This window comes from Xenopus laevis, chromosome 3S (assembly GCF_017654675.1).
Source record: "Xenopus laevis strain J_2021 chromosome 3S, Xenopus_laevis_v10.1, whole genome shotgun sequence".
NCBI lineage: Eukaryota > Metazoa > Chordata > Amphibia > Anura > Pipidae > Xenopus > Xenopus laevis.
In genome coordinates, this window is record NC_054376.1 from 2,673,365 (window position 1) to 2,696,874 (window position 23,510).

The window sequence follows — 23,510 nt, forward strand, 5'->3', positions numbered from 1 at the left end:
AAGAGGGAAGGGGGTTGATAACTCAAGCAGTGGGATAAACTTAGTAAGGACAATAGAGTTAATACATTTGACACTTTTTTTAAAAATTGTAACTTCCTGGTACTATGTCCTATGAGCAAAGTACTGCTAATCATACTTTGTTTACTTAGTAAATACATAAACAATATTAAATAATGAATATTTGATTAAGTGACAGCTCATTCCATTGCTGGTGCTTCTTCCTTTTCCACAGTAGAGAAAAACAAGAATTCTGTATTCTCTTCAGTTCTTCAAGAATCCATTTCTTGCCACTGTCCACTTCAGGAATCCAGTTCTCACTTTTCATTTCCCAATCTGTCTCAGCTGACAGTCTCCTGGGTCATGGGTTGTCCACTGTGGTTCCACAAAGGGAGACTGGATCCAGCTACATGTTTAACCCTTCATGTGAATTCAACCAATGATAAACATCTCTTCATTCCATTGGCTGTGGATTAAGTCAGTAAACTTCTCCCATTGGCAAGCAGGGTTCCTTGTTAGGAAGACTATGGTGGAATCTCTGGCTGAGGGTAACCCACAATATCAAAAATAACACTGTCTTTTGGGGAAGAATTATAGGTTTCCTGGAAACTGATACTGATTTCTTAAATTTTTTAGTAGGTAGTAATTTATTAGAAAGGTCCCTAATGACCATGTCCCACTGATCAACTGGTCCCTTCCTACCTACCCTGGTTCTGCACACACTATGCCCCCACTCAATCTACACCTTGCTCCGGCCCACATTCTGTCCCAATGCAAATACACTAGACCCCTTTGGGCCCTAAGGTATGGCAGTGTGGGTGAGTTTGTGGAAGGTTGATCATGGGTGGAGCAAGTAGAGCATTTATATAGTACGACTACACTACTATGGTCTGAACCATTAAGGTCATGACTTTACAGCTCCATTTTTTCTTGCCATTTTTAATTATTTTCAAATTCCAGTAAATGGAAATATGGGTTAAGGTTTGGGAACAGGATTCGGCCAAAAATTATGAATTCAGTCCATCCCTACATGTAATATTTCTATCTGTGCACCAAGTCATGGTGCTGCATCTGGCATCAACTTTACTTATAAGAACAGAATACTAGTGATGCCGATCCTAACCTGCCCTCTCCAAATCCAAACCCAGACTGGCTCAATGCACTGCAATTACTTATATACTTGTTCCTGACCCGCCCATCTCTGATGTCACTGGAGGGGAGGGGTTAGCTTGTCGTGAGTATATATGTGAACTTATATATATGAACTTATCCTAAAAAATATTTAGCAGCTCTGTGATATAAACCATACAAAGTATGACTATTTAGAAAATATATGCCAACTTCTGCTTTTGTTTACTGCCAACATTGTGTGACACACTGAACAAATTCAGGGTTGGTTTAATCAGTGGCAACTTACAGTGGCTTGTCCTACTGTCTATATGTTCTGTCATCTCCATCTGGCAAATACATTTGTGGTACATTTGCCATACTGTCCCCTTCCCTTTTTGTCACCATCTTTTTTTTCATTTTCTGCAACCTGCACTACTGTCACTATTTGTCCTACTGTGTCCAATTCACATTGTCTCCATCTTGCTCTACTGTCTCCATCTTGTCCTACTGTCTCCATCTTGCTCTACTGTCTCCATCTTGTCCTACTGTCTCCATCTTTTCCAGCAGTCTCCATCTTGCTCTACTGCCTCCATCTTGTCCTACTGTCTCTATCTTGCCCTACTGTCTCCATTTTGTTCTACTGTCATCATCTTGTCAAGCATTCTCCAAATGTCCTACTGTCTCCATCTTGCTCTACTGTGTTTATGTCGCTCTCCTCTCCATCTTGCCGTGTTGTGTATATCTTGCTCTCTTGTCTCCATCTTGCTATACTGTCTCCATCTTGCTCTAATGTCTTCATATCTACATATTTATAATCTTGTACTGCATTCTTCATGTTGTCCTACTCTCACCGTTTAACCTTAGTGTCTCCACATTTCCCAGCAGTCTCCAACTTGTCCTAAAGTCTCCATCTTGCCTTACTGTCTCCATCTTGCCTTACTGTCTCCATCTTGCTCTACTGTTTCCATCTTATCCTACTGTCTCCATCTTATCCTACTGTCTCCATCTTGTCCTACTGTCTCCATCTTGTCCTACTGTCTCCATCTTATCCTACTGTCTCCCTCTTGCCCTACTGTCTCCATCTTATCCTACTGTCTCCATCTTGCCCTACTGTCGCCATCTTGCCCTACTGTCTCCATCTTATCCTACTGTTTCCATCTTGCCTTACTGTTTCCATCTTGCCTTACTGTCTCCATCTTGTCCTACTGTCTCCATCTTGCCCTACTCTCTCCATCCTATCCTACTGTTTCCATCTTGCCCTACTGTCTCCATCCCACCCAGCAGTCTCCATCTTGTCCTACTGTCTCCATCTTGCCCTACTGTCTCCATCTTGTCCTACTGTCTCCATCTTGTCCTACTGCCACCCTCTTGCCCTTCTCTGTGTCTTTTTTCTTCTGTCTCCCATCTTTCTATACCATCATGATCTTGCTCCACTATACCCTATATCTTCCATTCTCCCTGCCACAACCTCTTTGGAGCCTAGTTACTCATCTTTAGATGGACCCTCACACCTTGTCCAAGGCACTATATACCCACAATAAGCACACACCATAAGTTTTTGCACACATCCTATTCAGTATTGTGTTTAAACATGTAACTGTGAAATGTTTAACTGGTGGGTTTTTAATGTACATTAATAAATTATTATGTTAGCACTTTTATTACCATTTTTTCAATAACAAGCCATAATACTCAACGGTGAGGGTCACTCAGCACAAGAGTCTGATTGTTCAGCAATACAGTTGATATTTATGTATTTGTGTTGTGTAATTGCTGCAGTACCACCCTCCTGCTCTCACACACACCGCCCCTATAGCTCATGCTTGTTCCACTGCACAAAATAAACACAAAGTCCTGTTATACAAGACATACATATAATAGAAACCATAACAAGTAGTGGGAGATATGTAATGCAGTTATAGCAGGGACGTCAAATCCCAAAAGTCAACAATGAGGACCCTACAGACATATTCTCCATCATAATCCCATCAACTATTCTCCCCTGGTGGTGTCCTTTGATCAGACTGATCCCTCATCTTGACTGTGCCACTGATGGGGGTGTTTGGGAGATGGGGCATCTGGTTAGGTATCTGAGTTTCTACAAATCTCCCAATGGCTGACAGCGCTGCACTTACTTTGGGGCTGCCGATCTTGGTTTTCCCCAGCTTGCCTTTGGTGCGCCAAGACTGTTCATGGTCAAACTCTAGATCTTCCAGCCTCTGTGTTAGCGCCAGCTTCTGCTGGATGGCCATCCGTAACAAAGAGTTCAATGTCTTCTTCTCATCTTCGGCAGCAGCCAACTGTCTCTGCATCTCATCCAGCTGGGTCACATATTCGTCACACCTGCACATGCCCAAGAGGAAAAATGACACATTTGGTGACATTTTATTGGGTCAGCGCATTTACAGAAAGACGTCCAATCAATAAAGCCCTAATGGGGGCATCAGGAAAATATTAGCAAGAAGGCCATGACCTTTACTGAAACAATCAAATCATATGACAAGTTAATAAAGTCATCAAGATGCGATTAAGGAGACACAATTAAATAAGGGCAGGAATTGATTAAATGCCCAGGGGTATAAATATCTTACTATGAAAAACGTTGTGCAAGAATATACTGAAGACAGAAGAATCGATCTGCTATTGGCTGCCACTGGTGTTCCTCTGGCTAATCAATGAGCTTGGCTAAGGCTTGTGGTTCTGCACATACTGTATAGAAATTCCCTGTCTAAATCAACATTGAGGATTTCTTTAAGGGGTCAGAAGACTTAAGGGCAGTGTGTACATGGGGTTAGGAACTCATGCTTCCTATTATAGCTTATGACATTATCTTTCAATAGTTGTTACCCCACTACTCATCAATGTTTCCTTAGGGTTTGGGCCTAAGTCTGGGGTTCCAAATTCTAGTCTAGCCTTGTAACTTCCAAACATCCCCCTAGTTCCTCCAAAACCCTAATGGGCCAGATTCAATGAGATGACAAAAACGTATCTACTGAATGAGTTCCTTATTGCCTTGTAGACTTCTATTGAGTTTTCATGAGATATATTTTTGTCATGGAACTGAATATGGCACATTATTAGAAGACATCAATTATAGGGAAAGACAACTATTTTTAAAGGATAAGTAAACCTTTAAAATAAGTGAATGTAAAATTGATGAGGGGGCTATTCTAAGCTATTTTGTCAATTATATTCATTATTTATTTTCTTTTTATTCCAAGATATTAAGGGATACATGTGCTGTTAATATGAATGAATTTTGTTCCAACAACGCCGCCTGCTGGTCAGTTTCTGACCTGTCTGACCACCAAGTAGTCAAGGAAGTTGTCAAGAGAAAGAAAGAGGCTGATGTTCTTCTGCTTAGGAAAACAATTAGAAACCTTTCTCACATCTTTCCTAAGCAGAAGAACATCAGAGCAGCCTCTTTCTTTCTCCTGACAACTTCCTTGACTACTTGGTGGTCAGACAGGTCAGAAGCTGACCAGCAGGTGGCTCTGTTGGAACAAAATTCATTCATATTAACAGCACATGTATCCCTTAATATCTTGGAATAAAAAGAAAATAAATAATGAATGTAAATGACAAAAGTTCTTAAAATAGCACTCTCATCAATTTTACATTCATTTATTGTAAAGGTTTACTTATCCTTTAAAGGTAAAAAGAGGACAACCAGCAAAAAAAGATAGAAACAACAGTCATAGTTTGACATTGAAGACAGGGCATTTTGGAGAAACACTATCCATATGGACTTGAGGGACTTAATAAAAAGGAAATACAACTAGGATGTTGTTGGCCTGGTCTACCAGATCGTCTGAAGGTCTTCTGATAGGCATTAGTGAGCCCAAGGACAGTTCTTTAACTGGGAACCAGCTGTGGCAAGGTAGTTCCTTGGAAAGGACTGAATGCGGGATTATCATTTCAGTATTACCAGTATATAGAGTACTTTATGGTAGGGAATGGTAGTGAAGATGGGATGTGACCTTCATGGCTAGGTATGTGGTGTATCACTGGTTTATTGTAAGAAATTGGGAAACCACCATCCAACAAACCCTAACAGAATGCCATTATGTAGTGTTCTCACCCACCAGAAAGAGCTTTCAGCATTAATTATAGAGTTTAAAGGGTTTTATACTTTAGGACATAAATAATGTATCTTGATGGAACAGTGCTTAGCAGTGATAGCCAACACATATCCATTATTCACATTCTTTCTTTCTAGATCTAATGCAAAACACTTCACAGGAATCCTGGCCACTAAAAGAAATTCCAGCCAGTAAATGGGTTACATTTTCCTTAGGGAAAGGCTTCAAAAACTGCAAAAACATACCCTTTCTTATCTACCAAAAACACCCATGACTGTGACAATGACAAGGCAGTTTTCATGGAATAATTGTATTTTTCCTGCTCTACTGCAAAGGGTGTTGTTTGTATCGCACACCCGCATTTCTTATCAGGGTAAAGATTTGAACAGTTCTGAGAATGGATGTAATGCTTTAACTGTTAAAGGGCTTGGCCCAAATAAAAATCAGAAGTCTAGTTAGGGGGAGATTTGGGGTGAGTGCTTATTTGTGCCCTGGGTACCCCTGGAACTATAGCAGGGTGCCTGTTACCCCAATGTTTCTATATATCTGTAACCTTGTTATGAGCTAAGGGAACCCAGCCTGAAGGCCAGTTAGGGGGAGATTTGGGGTGAGTGCTTATTTGTACCCTGGGTACCCCTGGAACTATAGCTGGGTGACTATTACCCCAATGTTTCTATATATCTGTAACCTTGTTATGAGATATTGCAGCCCAGCCTGAAGGCCAGTTAGGGGGAGATTTGGGGTGAGAGCTTATTTGTGCCCTGGGTACCCCTGGAACTATAGCAGGGTGACTGTTACCCCAATGTTTCTATATATCTGTAGCCTTGTTATGAACTAAGGGGGCCCAGTCTGAAGGCCAGTTAGGGGGAGATTTGGGGTGAGTGCTTATTTGTGCCCTGGGTACCCCTGGAACTATAGCAGGATGACACCCCAATGTTTCTATATATCTGTAACCTTGTTATGAGCTAAGGGGGCCCAGTCTGAAGGTCAGTTAGGGGGAGATTTGGGGTGAGTGTTTATTTGTGCCCTGGGTACCCCTGGAAGTATAGCAGGGTGACACCCCAATGTTTCTATATATCTGTAACCTTGTTATGAGCTAAGGGGGCCCAGCCTGAAGGCCAGTTAGGGGGAGATTTGGGGTGAGTGCTTATCTGTACCCTGGGTACCCCTGGAACTATAGCAGGGTGACACCCCAATGTTTCTATATATCTGTAACCTTGTTATGAGCTAAGGGGGCCCAGTCTGAAGGCCAGTTAGGGGGGAGATTTGGGGTGAGTGCTTATTTGTAACCTTGGTACCCCTGGAACTATAGCAGGGTGACACCCCAATGTTTCTATATATCTGTAACCTTGTTATGAGCTAAGGGGGCCCAGTCTGAAGGCCAGTTAGGGGGGATATTTGGGGTGAGTGCTTATTTGTAACCTTTGTACCCCTGGAATTATTGCAGGGTGACTTTTAACCAAATGTTTCTATATATCTATAAGGTTATTATGGGGAGGGGTGATTGGACCAAATATTGCACCTCAAAGGGGGGCTTTAACAAAAAAAACTATGAAATCCAGAGCTAAAAATTATACAAACTAGCTAATCTGTGGTCGGGGAGGGTACTAAATATGTTTTTTACCTGGTAGCAAACATAGCTCGTAATGATGAGAATGTGGCCGCATCTTCTTTAAGTGCCTTAAGTTCGTTCCTCAGTTTGGTCATCGTTTCGGTCACCATGGTTTTTTCATTCTCGTACTTGTTCTTGAGGTTCGCGAGTGCAACTTCTGCAGTCTAGAAAGAGAGGTAGCAGTGATGCTGGACATGATGTATGGGTTTGAGAATTAACAGTCTAAATGGACCTATGGGCTGTAAGGAATATGTAGATCGTCCCTTTATCACCCCTTAAATGGACAATGGATAAACTCCTTGGAATTCTATGTGTGCCATTGCTTTGAGTTTGCTGTATGCAAAACTGCCCCATTCAGGACAAAGCTGTTTACCTGCTTGTTGGCCTTCAGTATGGCTCGGAGGGTGGCTATCTGTTCTCTCTTGGTGCTCAGCAAAGACTTTAGCTTGAGAATCTCCTCCATTAAGGCCTCCTTGTCTTTATCGATCATGGCTACAAGCTCCCGAGCCGCCGCACGTTGGCGTGACAGCTGCAAAGACTTGTCCACTGCCTTTTGTAGGTGTTTAATTTGATCCCTGATAATAGCATTAAGGTTATAGATGTTCATTGGCTCTTTGCGAATGTCACTAGCGTCTGACACTGGGGAGGAAGGTGGGGCTGTGATAATAGGAGACACTTTATTAGAGTTTAGTGGGCTTTGAACTTTGCTAGATTCCATGGTTTCTTTAGGACCAGGTTCACATGGACTTCTTAATTCCACAGGAGATGCTATGCCCCTCCTGACCAACCTTGGTGACAGAAGACCCCTGGGATCATCAGGACCTTTCAAACTTCCACTACGGGTGACTTTAGTTTGTCTATAGTAGTCCAGCATAACTCTATTTGGCGTTTCATTGTTACACAGACATACATGATGATAGAGTTGAGCCAACTCTTCACTAAAGGTCACCAGCTCATCCTGAGCAGTATTAAGCATGTTACGGGTCTCGTTTGCAATTGCAGTCATTATGTGAAGTTCTTTCTCCATCAATATGACCTTCTCACTGCTCTCCTTACTGGCTTGTTCCAGGCCCCCTACCTGCTCATCATACATCTGGATCCTTGAGTCCAACTTCGACCGTTCCTCTGTGTAGGTTTCTATATGTTTATTATATTTCTCTTTTAAGGCTTTGATTTCAGCTTTGAGGTCAATCACCTCCGTTACTGCCACTTTGTACTTGCATTCTAAGATCTCCAACCCATTGATATCCACCTCGTAATCGTTGTTCTCCTCGCCAGAGACTTTAGGCTTCTCAGAGTCCAGCTCTATGCTGTGAAGCTTTCTCATGGCATTGACATGCTCGGTAAGGCTATGAACCTGCTCGTGCTGTTCTGTTAAGGCTCCCTTTGTATGCTCCAGCTGAGTTTGTGATTCTTGTAGGTTTGTTAGCAAAAGGGCTTTTTCCCGTTCCACCTGCAAAAGAAACAGTAGGGTTTCTCTTATGTTTTTACCATGTCACAGTATTCATAGACTCAGAAGAAACGTCATGGTGTTCAAGCAAGCCAACCTAAAGAAGTTACATATCAGTTTTGGTGGCAAAAAAAAGAGGTTTATGGCCAAACACAGCATCTTGTAGGTTGCCAGTCCACAGGGCTACCAGATTATAGTCTTTATTTGACATCCCCCAACTCCCCAACTCTTTTTAAATTTGAATGTGGTTTACTAGGGTTTACTTGGTCACCCCTGGTCTATAGTGTTGCACCAAACAGTCCAAAACTTATTGGTTGGACACATGGATGGTTTTTGGGTCTTAACTGCCCACGGCCCTTTCCGTTCAATTAACCACCGCACTTTAAGATACTGAGCTGACACAATGACATTGTAAAAGAAGTCATATGAGGTTAAAGAAGCTTCCAGAAACCCTCCTGATCTACTGGAAGCGCCATCCTCCCTACAGTTATATTTATAGCTCCCTCTGTGCATTACCTTTATAGAGAAAAAAAATCAATTCCTCCACCTCTCAAGTGACGACCACAAGGTGAGGGCCGTAAACATGAATTCTTTTGCTTTTGTCAGCAAAATAAAATCAATAGAAGCTTAAAGGGAAAGGAGCCAGTGGTCTGACGGACCTGGTAGGTTGGAGTAAATAAATATCACACATGCAAAGCATCTGTGACGTGTTGGGCACCTTCTAGTTGGCCAACGGAGATGCCAAGATAAATGGGCAATTTTTCCACTGCTACGTCTTCCCAGACTAAACCAGGATGGTGCAAAGTTTAATACACATTTAAATGTATATCTTAATTGGAGATAAATTCAAAGGCTGCCAATTAACATTTTGAACATAACATAACATTCTTCCAGTCTCTCCTACTGTCAGTATTTCTGGTTGACATTAGTGACCTTGGTTTTTCTTACCCACCAAAGAAATCTGAGAACTGTGACATCAAAGAATATAACGAGAATTGATTGAACCTTTGAATATTCTTCTGCTTCACTGATCTACTGCAAAAACCAGAAATGGGTCAAACACCTATGCTATGGGAGGGTTGTAGTGTTAATTAGAACAATAGGACCACATTATAGAGCTCATGTCTTATAGTTAGGTGCCAGAACCTAGTTTTGTTTTCTTGGAATCTGTACAATAACCTTGGACGCATCAGCTCAACTAATTAAGGTGTATCTATCATATCTATACTTCCCAAAAGTTGGCATGGGAATGTAACATCCCTTGAAATATTTCTTGTCAATTCACCCCTTCTCCAGGGCCTTCCCAGAAGTCCAGGACTCTACTGCTTGCTTTATCTGCAATACATCCCAGTATAATCTGATCCATTGAGTCATGTGATCACAAAACAGGGAAGATTTAAAAGAACACATCAAACAAGGTGGTCAGCTACTTTGGATCCTTTCTGCAACTCTAGTCAACCGTTGCTGCGCATGCAAGCATCTTGGTTGAGAATTTGGGGGATCAAAAGTCAAGTCAACCAGTGGCTTCCTTTGGTGTTTGAGGGAGGAAGGCATTGGGCAGCCAGAAGGGTTGGTCGGTTCTTCCTAAATTTTTCCATAAGTTCTTCCAACCATGGTTCAACCAAGTCTCAAGTTGACTGGGGCTATAGTGAGGTTATTATAGGGTGCCTGGGAAAATACTTTCACCGCCCTTGATATTAAGCGACATAAAACATGAACAACAATGAATTCAGGAGTAAATAGAGTAATTGCCCCCCAAAGTGATACATCAAACAGTGGACACTCTAATAGAATAACATTAAGGTACCTGAATGAGCTGCTGCTTTAGCTTCTGCATTTCAGAAATATTCAGCTCGCTGAAAAGGTCCGAAACAGGGTGCAACGATTCTCCCTTCCTCATTGCCTGAGTCCGATAATCCCCATTTAATTTTACAAGGGGCGTATGAATGTGACCATTCATTTTCTCCTCATTGTTGGGCTCTCCATCCTCGGAGAACTTGAGTCCATCCACCGTAAGGTTCAGGTGGTTGTTGTACATGCTGTCGTTGATGTTGATGTACTGGGCCAGCTCCTTCCGCAAGATGTTCTTTTGCTCTCGCTCATTCTTTAGGGTTTCTAAGGCCTCTTCCAGCTGATGCTCTGAAATCTCCTTTAACCGGATAGCGTCCTCCAGTTGGCTGTTGAGCAGCACCGTCTCCTCCTCGAACCGCTTAATCTCATGTTTCAAGCCTTCGTATTCTACCTGAGTTGGAGAAGAAGCAGAAGATTAGTTGGACTTTACAGCGGTGATTGTTGTGGTTATCAGGGTCAAGCCCTACCTTTGATGCCCAGCATTCATCCAGGGCCCCCTAAGCCCACAAGACATTTGCAAACATATGAAAACACTGCCCCATTAAACTGTAGTTCCAAGAATATTTTGTACTGCTTAGAAAAGAGAAACATCAGAAGACTCATCACTGCTCACTAATTTCATTTTCTGAGCAACATCACAAGACGTTCCTTGTCCCAGCGACATCATTTTCTAAAGTCTGTCCGATATGAACGGCAAGTGGTGCGGTTTCTTTCAAATTTTGTATGAAAACAGCGAAAAAAAGGGTAATAGCTTAAAGGATAAGTTAAATTGATGAGAGTACTTTTCTCAACACTTTTGTAATTTACATTGATTATTTATTTTCTTTTTATTCCAAGATATTAAGGGATACATGTGCTGTTAATATGAATGAATTGTGTTCCAACAGCGCCACCTGCTGGTCAGTTTCTGACCAGTCTGACCACCAAGTAGTCAAGGAAGTTGTCAGGAGAAAGAAAGAGGCTGCTCTGATGTTATTCTGCTTAGGAAAACAATTAGAAACCTTTCTCACATCTTTCCTAAGCAGAAGAACATCAGCCTCTTTCTTTCTCCTGACAACTTCCTTGACTACTTGGTGGTCAGACTGATCAGAAACTGACCAGCAGGTGGCGCTGTTGGAACAAAATTCATTCATATTAACAGCACATGTATTCCTTAATATCTTGGGATAAAAAGAAAATAAATAATCAATGTAAATTACAAAAGATTTTAGAATAACCCCCTCATCAATTTTACACTGAGTTATTTTAAAGGTTTACTTATCCTTTAACATGAAGATCAATTTAAACATTAATTTAAAAAGTTGACATTTCCTTCAAGCAGTGCTCTTTGGCTGGCCCTATACAGGCTGATGATGGACACCAACTGGGCCACTCCAGACTGATTTGGAGCTTACAGGACTATGTATGGGGTCAAGGCCACATCCTGAATTGGGTCAGGAACCCATTAAACGCTCAACGCAGTCCTCACGAGACAGGGTTTTTTAAACTTGCTCCATAGGTCCCTGTTGTGTTCCAAACAGTCGCCACTGGATTTGAAACACTGTTTGGACTTTGTTATTTATAAGACAACCCTCCATATGTTTTCCTCCTTAAATTACACAGAAGGGGATTCCCAGGGTCACTGATGAATTAACTAATTAAAACCTTTGGACCTAAGAATAAACACAGTCCAAATGCCATAAAGGTAAGGAGAATAGTGACAAGGGTTAGACACACAAACAGGTGAGATGAAGCCACTTGCCTGAACCATAAAACACTGGGGGGGGGTAATTATCAGTTTAAGCAATAGAAGGGGGAGGGGCATTATTAACCCTACAGACACAATTGGATGCTGGTCTGTGGGGGGTGGGATGGGGGTCCCTGAGGATAAAGTGCACTCACTGTTTAAGGCATTCCCATAAGAATAATTGCACTTATTTTGGATGAAATGTGATATATCCCCCTAATTAAACTCCTGTGTAATGGGACGTCCCTCTCCCCTATGAGTCTGTAATATCAGAAGCCCCTGCAAGCCCTGACTTGTACCCACAACATCCACCTTGTCTCCCTGATTTTATTATTTGCCAATTCTCTGCCCCTGACGGTACAGCAGGGGGCGCCCCTGTTACATATCCAGCCAATTAGAAGTGTAAAATAATCAAACTGTTGGGTTGGGTATATGTCCCCTTTAAATACGATATGAAAGAAGCGCAACCCCAGATCCAAGTACAGAAATGTGATTCTCTTTTATTCTCACTACTGGGCAGCTCTCTTCCCCATGGTCACTTAAAAGGTGGGGCTTAAAGGCAATTGGGAACATAATGTTTAGTGTCAATAGAGGGACACTGTGCTCCATAACACAGCCCACTAAAAATAGTTAATATCAAAGTGGAAGCAGGGGTGAGAGTTACAGTTCAAGAACAACCGAATGACGTCCATTGCCTGGTTTTAGACAAGCCAACAGGCACGGCAGCCCCTGACCTGGTTCTGTTTCAGAGTAGACACCAGCTTCTGCAGAGTGATGTTCTCTTCTTCCAGTTCCGTGTAATCCTGCAGGAGTCTCGATTCCCGGAATTTGTATTCTCTGATCTCCTCTTTCATCCGCAGCCGCTGCAGCTCCAAGATCTCATTTGTCTGCACCGGAAAAAAAAAAGAACTGTAAACAGGTAAGAATTCACTGGCTGCAGGTTGCACCTCCCTCCCATATGTATAAATACAATTATACAGAGAAGGATTGTTCTGGGCACACAATAAGCTATACCCTCATACTGTACTGTCTAAGGGAATCAATATGGCACCTCCTCCTCCCATATGTATAAATACAAATATACAGAGAAGGAATGTTCTGGGCACACAATAAGCTATACCCTCATCCTGCACTGTCTAAGGGAATCAATATGGCACCTCCTCCTCCCATATGTATAAATACAAATATACAGAGAAGGAATGTTCTGGGCACACAATAAGCTATACCCTCATACTGTACTGTCTAAGGGAATCAATATGGCACCTCCTCCTCCTATATGTATAAATACAAATATACAGAGAAGGAATGTTCTGGGCACACAATAAGCTATACCCTCATACTATACTGTCTAAGGGAATCAATATGGTACCTCCTCCTCCCATATGTATAAATACAAATATACAGAGAAGGAATGTTCTGGGCACACAATAAGCTATACCCTCATGCTGTACTGTCTAAGGCAGTGGTCCCCAACCAGTAGCTCGTGAGCAACATGTTGCTCTCCATACCCTTGGGTGTTGCTCCCAGTGGCCTCAAAGCAGGTGCTTATTTTTGAATTCCAGGCTTGGAGGCAAGTTTTTGTTAAATAAAAACCAGGTGCACTGCCAAACAAAGCCTCAATGTAGGTTGACAATCCACATAAGGGCTACTAAATGGCCAATCACAGAACTTATTTGGCACCCCAAGAACATTTTTCATGTTAGTGTTGCTCCCCAACTCCTTTTACTTCTGAACGTTGCTCACTGGTTCAAAAGGTTGGGGATCCCTGGTCTAAGGGTATCAATATGGCACCTCCTCCTCCCATATGTATAAATACAAATATACAGAGAAGGAATGTTCTGGGCACACAATAAGCTATACCCTCATACTGTACTGTCTAAGGGAATCAATATGGCACCTCCCTCCTCCTCCCATATGTATAAATACAAATATACAGAGAAGGAATGTTCTGGGCACACAATAAGCTATACCCTCATACTGTACTGTCTAAGGGAATCAATATGGCACCTCCTCCTCCCATATGTATAAATACAAATATACAGAGAAGGAATGTTCTGGGCACACAATAAGCTATACCCTCATACTGTACTGTCTAAGGGAATCAATATGGCACCTCCTCCTCCCATATGTATAAATACAAATATACAGAGAAGGAATGTTCTGGGCACACAATAAGCTATACCCTCATACTGTACTGTCTAAGGGAATCAATATGGCACCTCCTCCTCCCATATGTATAAATACAAATATACAGAGAAGGAATTTTCTGGGCACACAATAAGCTATACCCTCATACTGTACTGTCTAAGGGAATCAATATGGCACCTCCTCCTCCCATATGTATAAATACAAATATACAGAGAAGGAATGTTCTGGGCACACAATAAGCTATACCCTCATACTGTACTGTCTAAGGGAATCAATATGGCACCTCCTCCTCCCATATGTATAAATACAAATATACAGAGAAGGAATGTTATGTAATACTATATTTATATATAATACACAAAAGCCATGAATATCCTGTAAATTATATCCTTATAAACGGTGAGTTCTGATGTCATCAGTTATAAACGGTGAGTAGTGATGTCATTTCTGTCACATGACTCACTAAAACTTGTGTATTATAATAAATAAAGTACCCTCTGTTGCAAAATATGAGGATATTAGAAGTAACCTCGGAGTTTCATGCCCTGTATAAAAACACTCGGCCTTTGGCCTCGTGTTTTTATATGGTCATGAAACTCCTCGGTAACTTATAATATCCTTATATTTTACAAAAGGGGGTACTTTATTCCCTATATAATAAACTCCTATTCCTGGGTACCCAGCAGCCACTGGGAACTGGGCACAGCAGTACTTGTTATTATATTATCTATAATTATTCATAAATGGGGCAGTTGTAAAATCAATGGAATGAAATATTTCTTCCAAACGAATGTTTCGTGGTATATTCAGCTGGTTGTGTTTGTTTACTACTTAAAAGGTTCATCCAATGTGGGACATGACAGATCAAAGGACATGGTGTCTGGGAGCCTTTAGATAAGGGTCATGTCACCGACCCCTGCCAAACAAAGGCCAAACAACCCTCTGCAAGACAATTGCGGTTCGGCACCAGCGGGGGGCGCCTGATTCAAACACAATTCATTGTCTTTATTCACAAATTTTTTGGTTTTCAGAGAAAATGGCACGCTGGTTCTTACATGTTTGTGTCGTAGGTAGGGTTGCCACCTTTCCTGGAAAAAAATACCGGCTTTCCCATATTCTTGCCCTTTTTTCCTATTAATAACATCGGCGTCAAGCATTATTTTTACCGGCCCGGTGGCAACCCTAGCCATTGGTGCTATGTTGTTTGGACACGTCAAGGGTTAAAAAGTAACCCAACATGTTTTTACCCGCAAAATGGATTTAAGTACAAGAATTGTTATGTAATGTAAGAATAATGGAGGCACAAAGGGGAAGTGTGAGCACGAGACGGAAAACAGGCAGAAAGTCAAGAAACAGACCATAATAACAGGAAACATCTGCTTGCACGGAAAATCGCAATGTGCACAATCATGGAGACTAACTCTGCACGGAGAGAAGCTGCAGCCGCTGCAAATGAACTTCTCTCACTGTCTGTTTCTTTATAGACCCATGAGAACCTGGAGCTCGGACCCTGCAGGCCGAAAGGGGCTCATTCTCTGCAACCTCATCCGAAACGTTATGAACCTGTTGTGCTGTAACTAATCTCTGCGTCTCTTTCCTTCCCAAGGATCCCTCTCCTCTCAGTCACAAGCCCAGGAGTCTGGGGATCCACTGGATGGAGATTTGTGTCTTTTATCTGTTTATTATGTATTTGTTCTTCTCTTCAAACCACCAGCGCCCGTCTCTCCAGCTTTTCCCATACAGGTAACAATGATACAATATAATGTTACATTATACAGATACATTGTAACTGTTATAACACACCAGGATACAATGTTATTAACTCAATTGTTTCAGTTTCCAGAGCTGTAAGCTCACTGGGCCAGAAGTTTGGCCCGAACCAAAGGCCTGCAGTAGGGTAGAATTTGGCCATGCTCCATCCGTACGGTTGTTTTTCATACTTTTGTAAGTTGTTCACAGTCCATGATAAGAAGATTAAGCAACTTGGGGAACGTATGAGCCATCAACATCTCATCCCGTGTCATCTGGAAAGGTCTACAATGACTATTCGGACCCAATGTGCAGCAAAGGAGAGGAACCAATACGAACAAGAAAACTGGACATTGATTGGTTGAAATATTGGCTAAACAACTACACTGGGTATTGATTGGTTCACATATTTGACTGGGGAGGTTGGACTAAGGAGTGACTATAATAATAGAAATAAGAGGGGATTGGAGAACTTGTGTACATTGTATTATGTCTCTGTCCCCCATTGATGCTTTAAAAGGGGTTGTTCACCTTTGAGTTAACTGTTAGTACAATGTAGAGAGTAATATTCTGAGACAATTTGCAATTGGTCCTCATTTTTTATAATTTGTGGTTTTTGGGTTATTTAGAGAAGAACCGGGTTCATGTGACCAGCAATATCCTTGAATAAAGAGAGTTTCAAATCGCACACGAGTCTCTGTAGTTCAATGACCGGACCTGGGCTGGACTGTGAACTTGTGGAATGACATTGAGGGGCAGGGAGGTGCCGAACACAGAAATCTTTTAAAAACAAAATGCAGAGTTTTCTAGGGATATGCTGATTTCAAAGAGACGGATAATCTAAATTAAACTGATACAGGCTTGGGACCTTTTATTTATTTCCGAATAAGGGATACCTTAAGTCAGGGGTCCCATACCTCTGTTACCCGTGAGCCACATTCAAATGTAAAAAGAGTTGGGGAGCAACACAAGCATGAAAAGACCCCTTGGGGTGCCAAATAAGGACTGTGATTGGCTATTTGGTAGCCCCTATGTGAGCTGGCAGCCTACAGGAGACTCTACTTGGCACTATACTTGGTTTTTATGCACCAAAACTTCCCTCCAAGTCTGGAATTCAAAAATAATCACCTGCTTTGAGGCCACTGAGAGCAACATCCAAGGGGTTGGAGAGCAACATGTTACTCACGAGCTACTGGTTGGGGATCACTGCCTTAAGTCTACTAGAAAATAGGTATGAACCAAATTCAGGATTCGGCCTTTTTCAGCCGAATCCTTCTGCCCGGCCGAACCGAATCCTAATTTGCAAATGCAAATATGGGGTGAGGAGGGATTTTTTTGTGACCAAACAAGGAAGTAAAAAATGTTTGTCGCTTCCCACCCGCATTTACATATGCAAATTAGGATTCGGATTCAGTTCAGTATTCGGCAGAATTCAGGGGTTTGTCCGAATCCAAAATAGTTGATTCGGTGCATCCTTACTAGAAAATCATATAAACATTAAATAAAGGCAAAAGGCTGGTTCCGCTTCCAATAAGGATTAATTATATCTTAGTTGGGATCAATTGTTTTATTATTACACAGAAAAAGGAAATCCTTTGTGGATAAAATGAAGTCTATGGGAGCCTGCTTTTCCATAATCTGGAGCTTTCCGGATAAAAGGTTTCAGATAACGGATACCATTCCTGTATAACACGGGCAGCAGTGGGCAATGAGCAATGGACACGGTTCAGACCATTCCAGGACCTGTCCTTCATCCTAACAAGATTTATAATGCCGGAACAATCTCAATAAGGTAATGACACTTTTATTGGGTGATTTAATGACCAGTATTGACTGCCATTAGGAGCGCCTTGGGACCAACCCCTGTTGAGTGTGTTGGATAATTCATAGAGGTAGATTCTATTGGGACATGTAGGGGGATATTTTGGGGCAAGACTCACATTTTTTGGGGATTTCGTTTTTAAAACTCAAATTTTTCAATATTTATTAAGGACCAGAATTTCAAAATCGGGCATCTCAGACCTGCCGAGGTTGTGTGTAAGTCAATGGCCGAGGTCCCTGTCCTATTTTGAAGTTTCTGTGGTCTTCGCTGGAATTGGCCAAAAATCCGACCTTTTCTGGAAAAAGCCTGAAAACTCAGAAAAGCCAAACGAACCGGGTTTTGATCAATTTTAGAGAGTTTTTTCCCGAACTGATTAAATCGTGGATTCTAGTTTGGTCTGATTTTTTTTATTTAAAACATCTGAAAAATTCGGATTTTGATTAATAACTCCCCATAGAGTCCGGGAAGCATAAGAGCTACTTATTCCCCCGGAGGATTCCAAACCCAAGGCAATATGGTAACTTATATAGAAACGAGAATACGGCTCAGACAGATAATCTGCATGGGATTCTTTAGACAGTTGCGTCTATTGATGGATGGAACCTTGGACCCACCACCTTTGAGACAGCAGCACCTCCAGGGTTCCCCAGGGCCAATAGGCTGAATTTGGAACAAGAGGCACAAAGGACACAACAATGTTGAAGTGGAAGGAGCGTTTGGACTCAAGAACGGCGTTCAAGCTCCATGATGATGGCGTCCATTTTTGCATGAGCTCAACCTCAGTTGTTACCATCAGTGAGCCCTACAGTTGCTCTTTTATAGGGAGATAGTGGCAGGAATATCACAGGACATGGGGGGGCACATTAATATTTATAGGAGAAATTGATCTTTGAATTCCATACTTTGACCCAGTTTGGATGAGAGTGTAGAACCGGTTCCTATTCCTCTTTCCTTTATGACATATTGTAAAAATTATTAACTATCTCTTTAAGAAAAGAGCGAGGACTTTCTATTTTGAGCGTTGCCCAACTGTAGCGACACAGACCATGTGAAATAAAGTGAGATTAGAGGAACAGCTTTAATTGCCCCAATGAGGGATACAAACATTTCCAGTCAGCAGATACATCAGTCATGTTCTATATAGTGGAATAAACATTATCTTGGGGAGGTGGGGTTCTTATTAAGTTTCCGTTTAAACCTCCCACTAAATATAAATATAACAAGTCATGGGCGTTAGTGTGTGATAGACGTGTCTCAGATTCGCTGCGTGTGACTGTGATTTTATTATTCTGTTAAACCCCTTGTCTAAATGAAATTGGCAAATGAACATTAAATAAGGAAATGAAAGAATGAGAAAGATAAAATAATAATAATACAGTTAAACAAAAGGGTGGGGATCATGGGGGCCCATCTCAAGTCTCTCCCAGAGCACAAATAAGCACTCACCCCAAATCTCCCCCTAACTGGCCTTCAGACTGGGCCCCCTTAGCTCATAACAAGGTTACAGATATATAGAAACATTGGGGTGTCACCCTGCTATAGTTCCAGGGGTACCCAGGGTACAAATAAGCACTCACCCCAAATCTCCTCCTAACTGACCTTCAGACTGGGCCCCCTTAGCTCATAACAAGGTTACAGATATATAGAAACATTGGGGTAACAGTCACCCTGCTATAGTTCCAGGGGTACCCAGGGCACAAATAAGCACTCACCCCATATCTCCCCCTAACTGGCCTTCAGACTGGGCCCCCTTAGCTCATAACAAGGTTACAGATATATAGAAACATTGGGGTGTCACCCTGCTATAGTTCCAGGGGTACCCAGGGTACAAATAAGCACTCACCCCAAATCTCCCCCTAACTGACCTTCAGACTGGGCCCCCTTAGCTCATAACAAGGTTACAGATATATAGAAACATTGGGGTGTCACCCTGCTATAGTTCCAGGGGTACAAATAAGCACTCACCCCAAATCTCCCCCTAACTGACCTTCAGACTGGGCCCCCTTAGCTCATAACAAGGTTACAGATATATAGAAACATTGGGGTAACACTCACCCTGCTATAGTTCCAGGGGTACCCAGGGTACAAATAAACACTCACCCCAAATCTCCCCCTAACTGACCTTCAGACTGGGCCCCCTTAGCTCATAACAAGGTTTATACTTTCAAAAATATCTCACCCTAAGTGACCCTCAGCCGTACCAGTCACTAATCTGGGGGGGGGGGGTTCTTAGTTGGGAAACACTGTGCCATTAGATAGAGCATTGCTGGAACCAACTGATGGAAACTATTATAAAATAAATACCCAGAGAGCTGCACAATCATATTAGAATATATTCATTTAATTCTGGGGTGACAGCTTTTTGTGGCATTTTTTAAAATGAATATTATAATTGTTCTTCAATGACCGGCAGACAATGTCCCTTTTGTTGGGCTGAGGAAATGGAATGTTGTGGGTAATTTACTGATGAACCCCCGACCTGGTTGGGAATGAAGCGGCTGGTTCGTGTTAACACTATTCCAGATGTAAAGATTCCAAAGCCTTCCCCATGAAAGGGCCATTTATTCATATCCGGTACTTGGGAAAGTGGTGCCCTGTATAGTCAGTGGTGTCACTATAGCAAAGGAAGATAATACATCTGATAGGGACCGCTGATATGTATAAATCAGGCTATAAAGATGCTCATAATATTCAGTTTATTCCAAATACTCTCTGTCCTTCACTAATTAATAATCTATCCAGCCTTGAACAATAATGATTAGATAGATCATAATGAGCAGAGCAATAATTATGTACATAAAACATGTACCCCCTACTGTAAATGATAAGGATATTAGAAGTCACTGAGGGGTTGTTCTGTGACCATATAAAGGCACAAGGCTGCAGGCTGAGTTATACAGGGAACTCTGAGTATCACTCATGTATTATAAGGGATAATGTACCCCCTACTGTAAATGATAAGGATATTAGAAGTCACTGAGGGGTTGTTCTGTGACCATATAAAGGCACAAGGCTGCAGGCTGAGTTATACAGGGAACTCTGAGTATCACTCATGTATTATAAGGGATAATGTACCCCCTACTGTAAATGATAAGGATATTAGAAGTCACTGAGGGGTTGTTCTGTGACCATATAAAGGCACAAGGCTGCAGGCTGAGTTATACAGGGAACTCTGAGTATCACTCATGTATTATAAGGGATAATGTACCCCCTACTGTAAATGATAAGGATATTAGAAGTCACTGAGGGGTTGTTCTGTGACCATATAAAGGCACAAGGCTGCAGGCTGAGTTATACAGGGAACTCTGAGTATCACTCATGTATTATAAGGGATCATGTACCCCCTACTGTAAATGATAAGGATATTAGAAGTCACTGAGGGGTTGTTCTGTGACCATATAAAGGCACAAGGCTGCAGGCTGAGTTATACAGGGAACTCTGAGTATCACTCATGTATTATAAGGGATAATGTACCCCCTACTGTAAATGATAAGGATATTAGAAGTCACTGAGGGGTTGTTCTGTGACCATATAAAGGCACAAGGCTGCAGGCTGAGTTATACAGGGAACTCTGAGTATCAATCATGTATTATAAGGGATAATGTACCCCCTACTGTAAATGATAAGGATATTAGAAGTCACTGAGGGGTAATTCACTGGAAACATTGGGAGTAAATCTGAGGAGGTTTGATGTAAAATGAAGAAAACATTTGGTTCAATTTTCTGTTCCTCTGACATTTCCTGGTAACTCTGAGACTTGTGTCTAATAACGTCCTAGCAACAAAAACAACAAAAATAGCAGAATAATCATGTTTTCGGGCAATGAATAATATTTTCCTAATGTTCTTTATAATTGTTGGTTGAAGACACTGGGTGGCTGCGCTTCTTCTGCTTCTGATTATCCCAGTGATGAACATTCCCATCAGGCCAAGCCCAATTGCCAAAGTGAATTTCTCTGAAAGTGAAGCTTAACAGTGGAGTTTAGTGTGTTATAGAATGGCTTATTCTAAGCAACTTTTTAATTGGTCTTCATTATTTATTTTTATTATTGTTTGCCTTGTTCTCCTGGCTCTTCGCAGCTTTCAAATGGGGTCACTGACCCCGTCTTTAAACAAGTGCTCAAACAAGGGTACAAATGTATTGTTAGTGCTACTTTTTTATCTATTCAAGTCTTATTCCATTCTCGTATTCAAATCAATGCATGGTTGCTAGGGGAATTTACACCCTAGCAACCACACGGCTGAAATTGCAAACTGGAGAGCTGCTGAATAAAAAGCTAAACAAGTCAAAAACCACGATTATAATAAATGAAAACCGATTGCAAATTGTCTCAGACTATCCCTCTCTACAGCATACTAACAGTTAACTTGAACACATACAGTCACTTTATTGCAACTTATTCTTGATTAACCACAAACGGAAACCGGATCCTTATTTCGTAATACACAGACTTAAGATTTCATAATAAACGGACGCAGACTTTGCCTTTTTATCAGGAAAGTCCTAAAAAAAACACAGATTTCCTGCTCGCCGTAGAGGAATCCCTAGTGTTGCCAATTGCACTGACCGAAGTGACCTTGGATCAGAACACGGCAGAACTAAATGCTATATCCTTATAAACGGTGAGTAGTGATGATAAAATATAAGGATATTATAAATTACCGAGGAGTGTGTACTTTATTTATTATAATACACAAATTTTAGTGAGTCATGTGACAGAAATGACATCAGAACTCACCGTTTATAAGGATATCATTTACAAGATATTCATGGCTTTTGTGTATTATATATAAATGTATCCTACAGACCCTGCATAGCTGAGAGGTGATTGGATGGGTAGTGGACAAGGGGTTCAATTGAAAAGGCCTGGGGTGAAATCACATTGCCAGTAAACACTAACACCAGCCCCAGTCTTGGCAACACTAATGGGATTAGAACTTTGGAAGTAGACATCATTCCATTTTCAAGTTATTGGACCTTTAAGGTGGTGGAGTTGACTGATATATTATAAGGACAGTCCTTTCAGTGGGCCCCCTAAAGTTTCAGGCCCCAGTGTGACTTGCACTGTGGATAGCTCCATCCATAGCCCACTATCAAAGTAAAATTCTGCTGACCTCTTTTAAGTCCTGGACCACAGAGCTGAGATGCTGATTCTCCCCTTGGACGTTAGTGGTGGCAGCTCTGCTCTGTTTGACCTCGTTCTGCATCTCCAGGATCCTCCCAAGGTAATACTCCTCCTTAGATGCAGACTCCTGCAGCAGGGTCTCTTCTCGGGTCTCTCCATCTTCTGCAACCTTGCGGTGGACGGTGAAGGACTGTCCGAAGGCCTGAGGAAAGGGAAAGTAGGATTTGAATACAGTCATGAGCATACAACACCTCTATGTACCGCTACTAACAGTGGCCTTGCTGGCCCAATAGCCAAAAAGATCAATTTCTAATACTGCAACATAGTAGTCAGCTTATCAGGTCATGAGGCCAAGTTTCATAGTGTCCTCTAGTCATCCAACTAGTTGGGCTCACACAGTTGGGGATAACAGAAAAGGAAATGAGAAAAGAAAAATGGGGTTAAAGGAGAAGGAAAGCTCCAAGACAGTTTATTGCCAACAGATTAGACATAATAGTGCAAGATAGAATGCTATATTTAGTCTGCAGAATGCTTTACCATACCTGAGTAAACAGCTCTAGACACTGTCTCTGTTTGTTTAGGATAGAGTCTCTCCCTGCTCACTTACAGCTCTGAGCTCAGATTACAGCAGGGATGGGAGAAGGGAGGAGGAGAGGAGCAAACTGAGCATGCTCAAGCCCTGCGCTGGAGGTTTATGCGGAAAACAGGAAGTCTGATACAGAAGCCCATGAGTACACAATAGAAGGAGAGAGGAACAAACTGAGCATGCTCAAGCCCTAGCCCTGGAGGTTTAAGCTGAAAACAGTTAGTCTGATACAGAAGCCCATGAGTACACAAT

General features: G+C 41.8%; 1 protein-coding gene and 1 long non-coding RNA gene across 10 annotated transcripts in view; one reads left to right on the forward strand and one right to left on the reverse strand.

Annotated features, from left to right (window-relative positions):
* The window catches only part of LOC108712537 (protein bicaudal D homolog 1), a 67,675-nt gene that overhangs the window by 12,954 nt on the left and 31,211 nt on the right, over positions 1-23,510 (reverse strand). For 8 of the 9 annotated variants that reach the window (XM_018254763.2, XM_041587869.1, XM_041587870.1 and 5 more), the window contains exons 2-7: positions 22,662-22,874; positions 12,563-12,715; positions 10,059-10,493; positions 7,175-8,254; positions 6,814-6,965; positions 3,243-3,450 (exon numbers count right to left, since the gene is read on the reverse strand). In XM_018254763.2, the coding sequence (XP_018110252.1) occupies positions 3,243-3,450; positions 6,814-6,965; positions 7,175-8,254; positions 10,059-10,493; positions 12,563-12,715; positions 22,662-22,874 (2,241 nt within the window). Of the gene's footprint in view, positions 1-3,242; positions 3,539-6,813; positions 6,966-7,174; positions 8,255-10,058; positions 10,494-12,562; positions 12,716-22,661; positions 22,875-23,510 lie in introns of those variants that run through there. The other variant, XM_018254766.2, reaches the window with a different exon arrangement.
* Positions 15,251-16,413, forward strand: LOC121402088. Its single transcript, XR_005966531.1, has 2 exons — positions 15,251-15,719; positions 15,813-16,413. It is a non-coding gene; the product is annotated as an uncharacterized LOC121402088 (long non-coding RNA).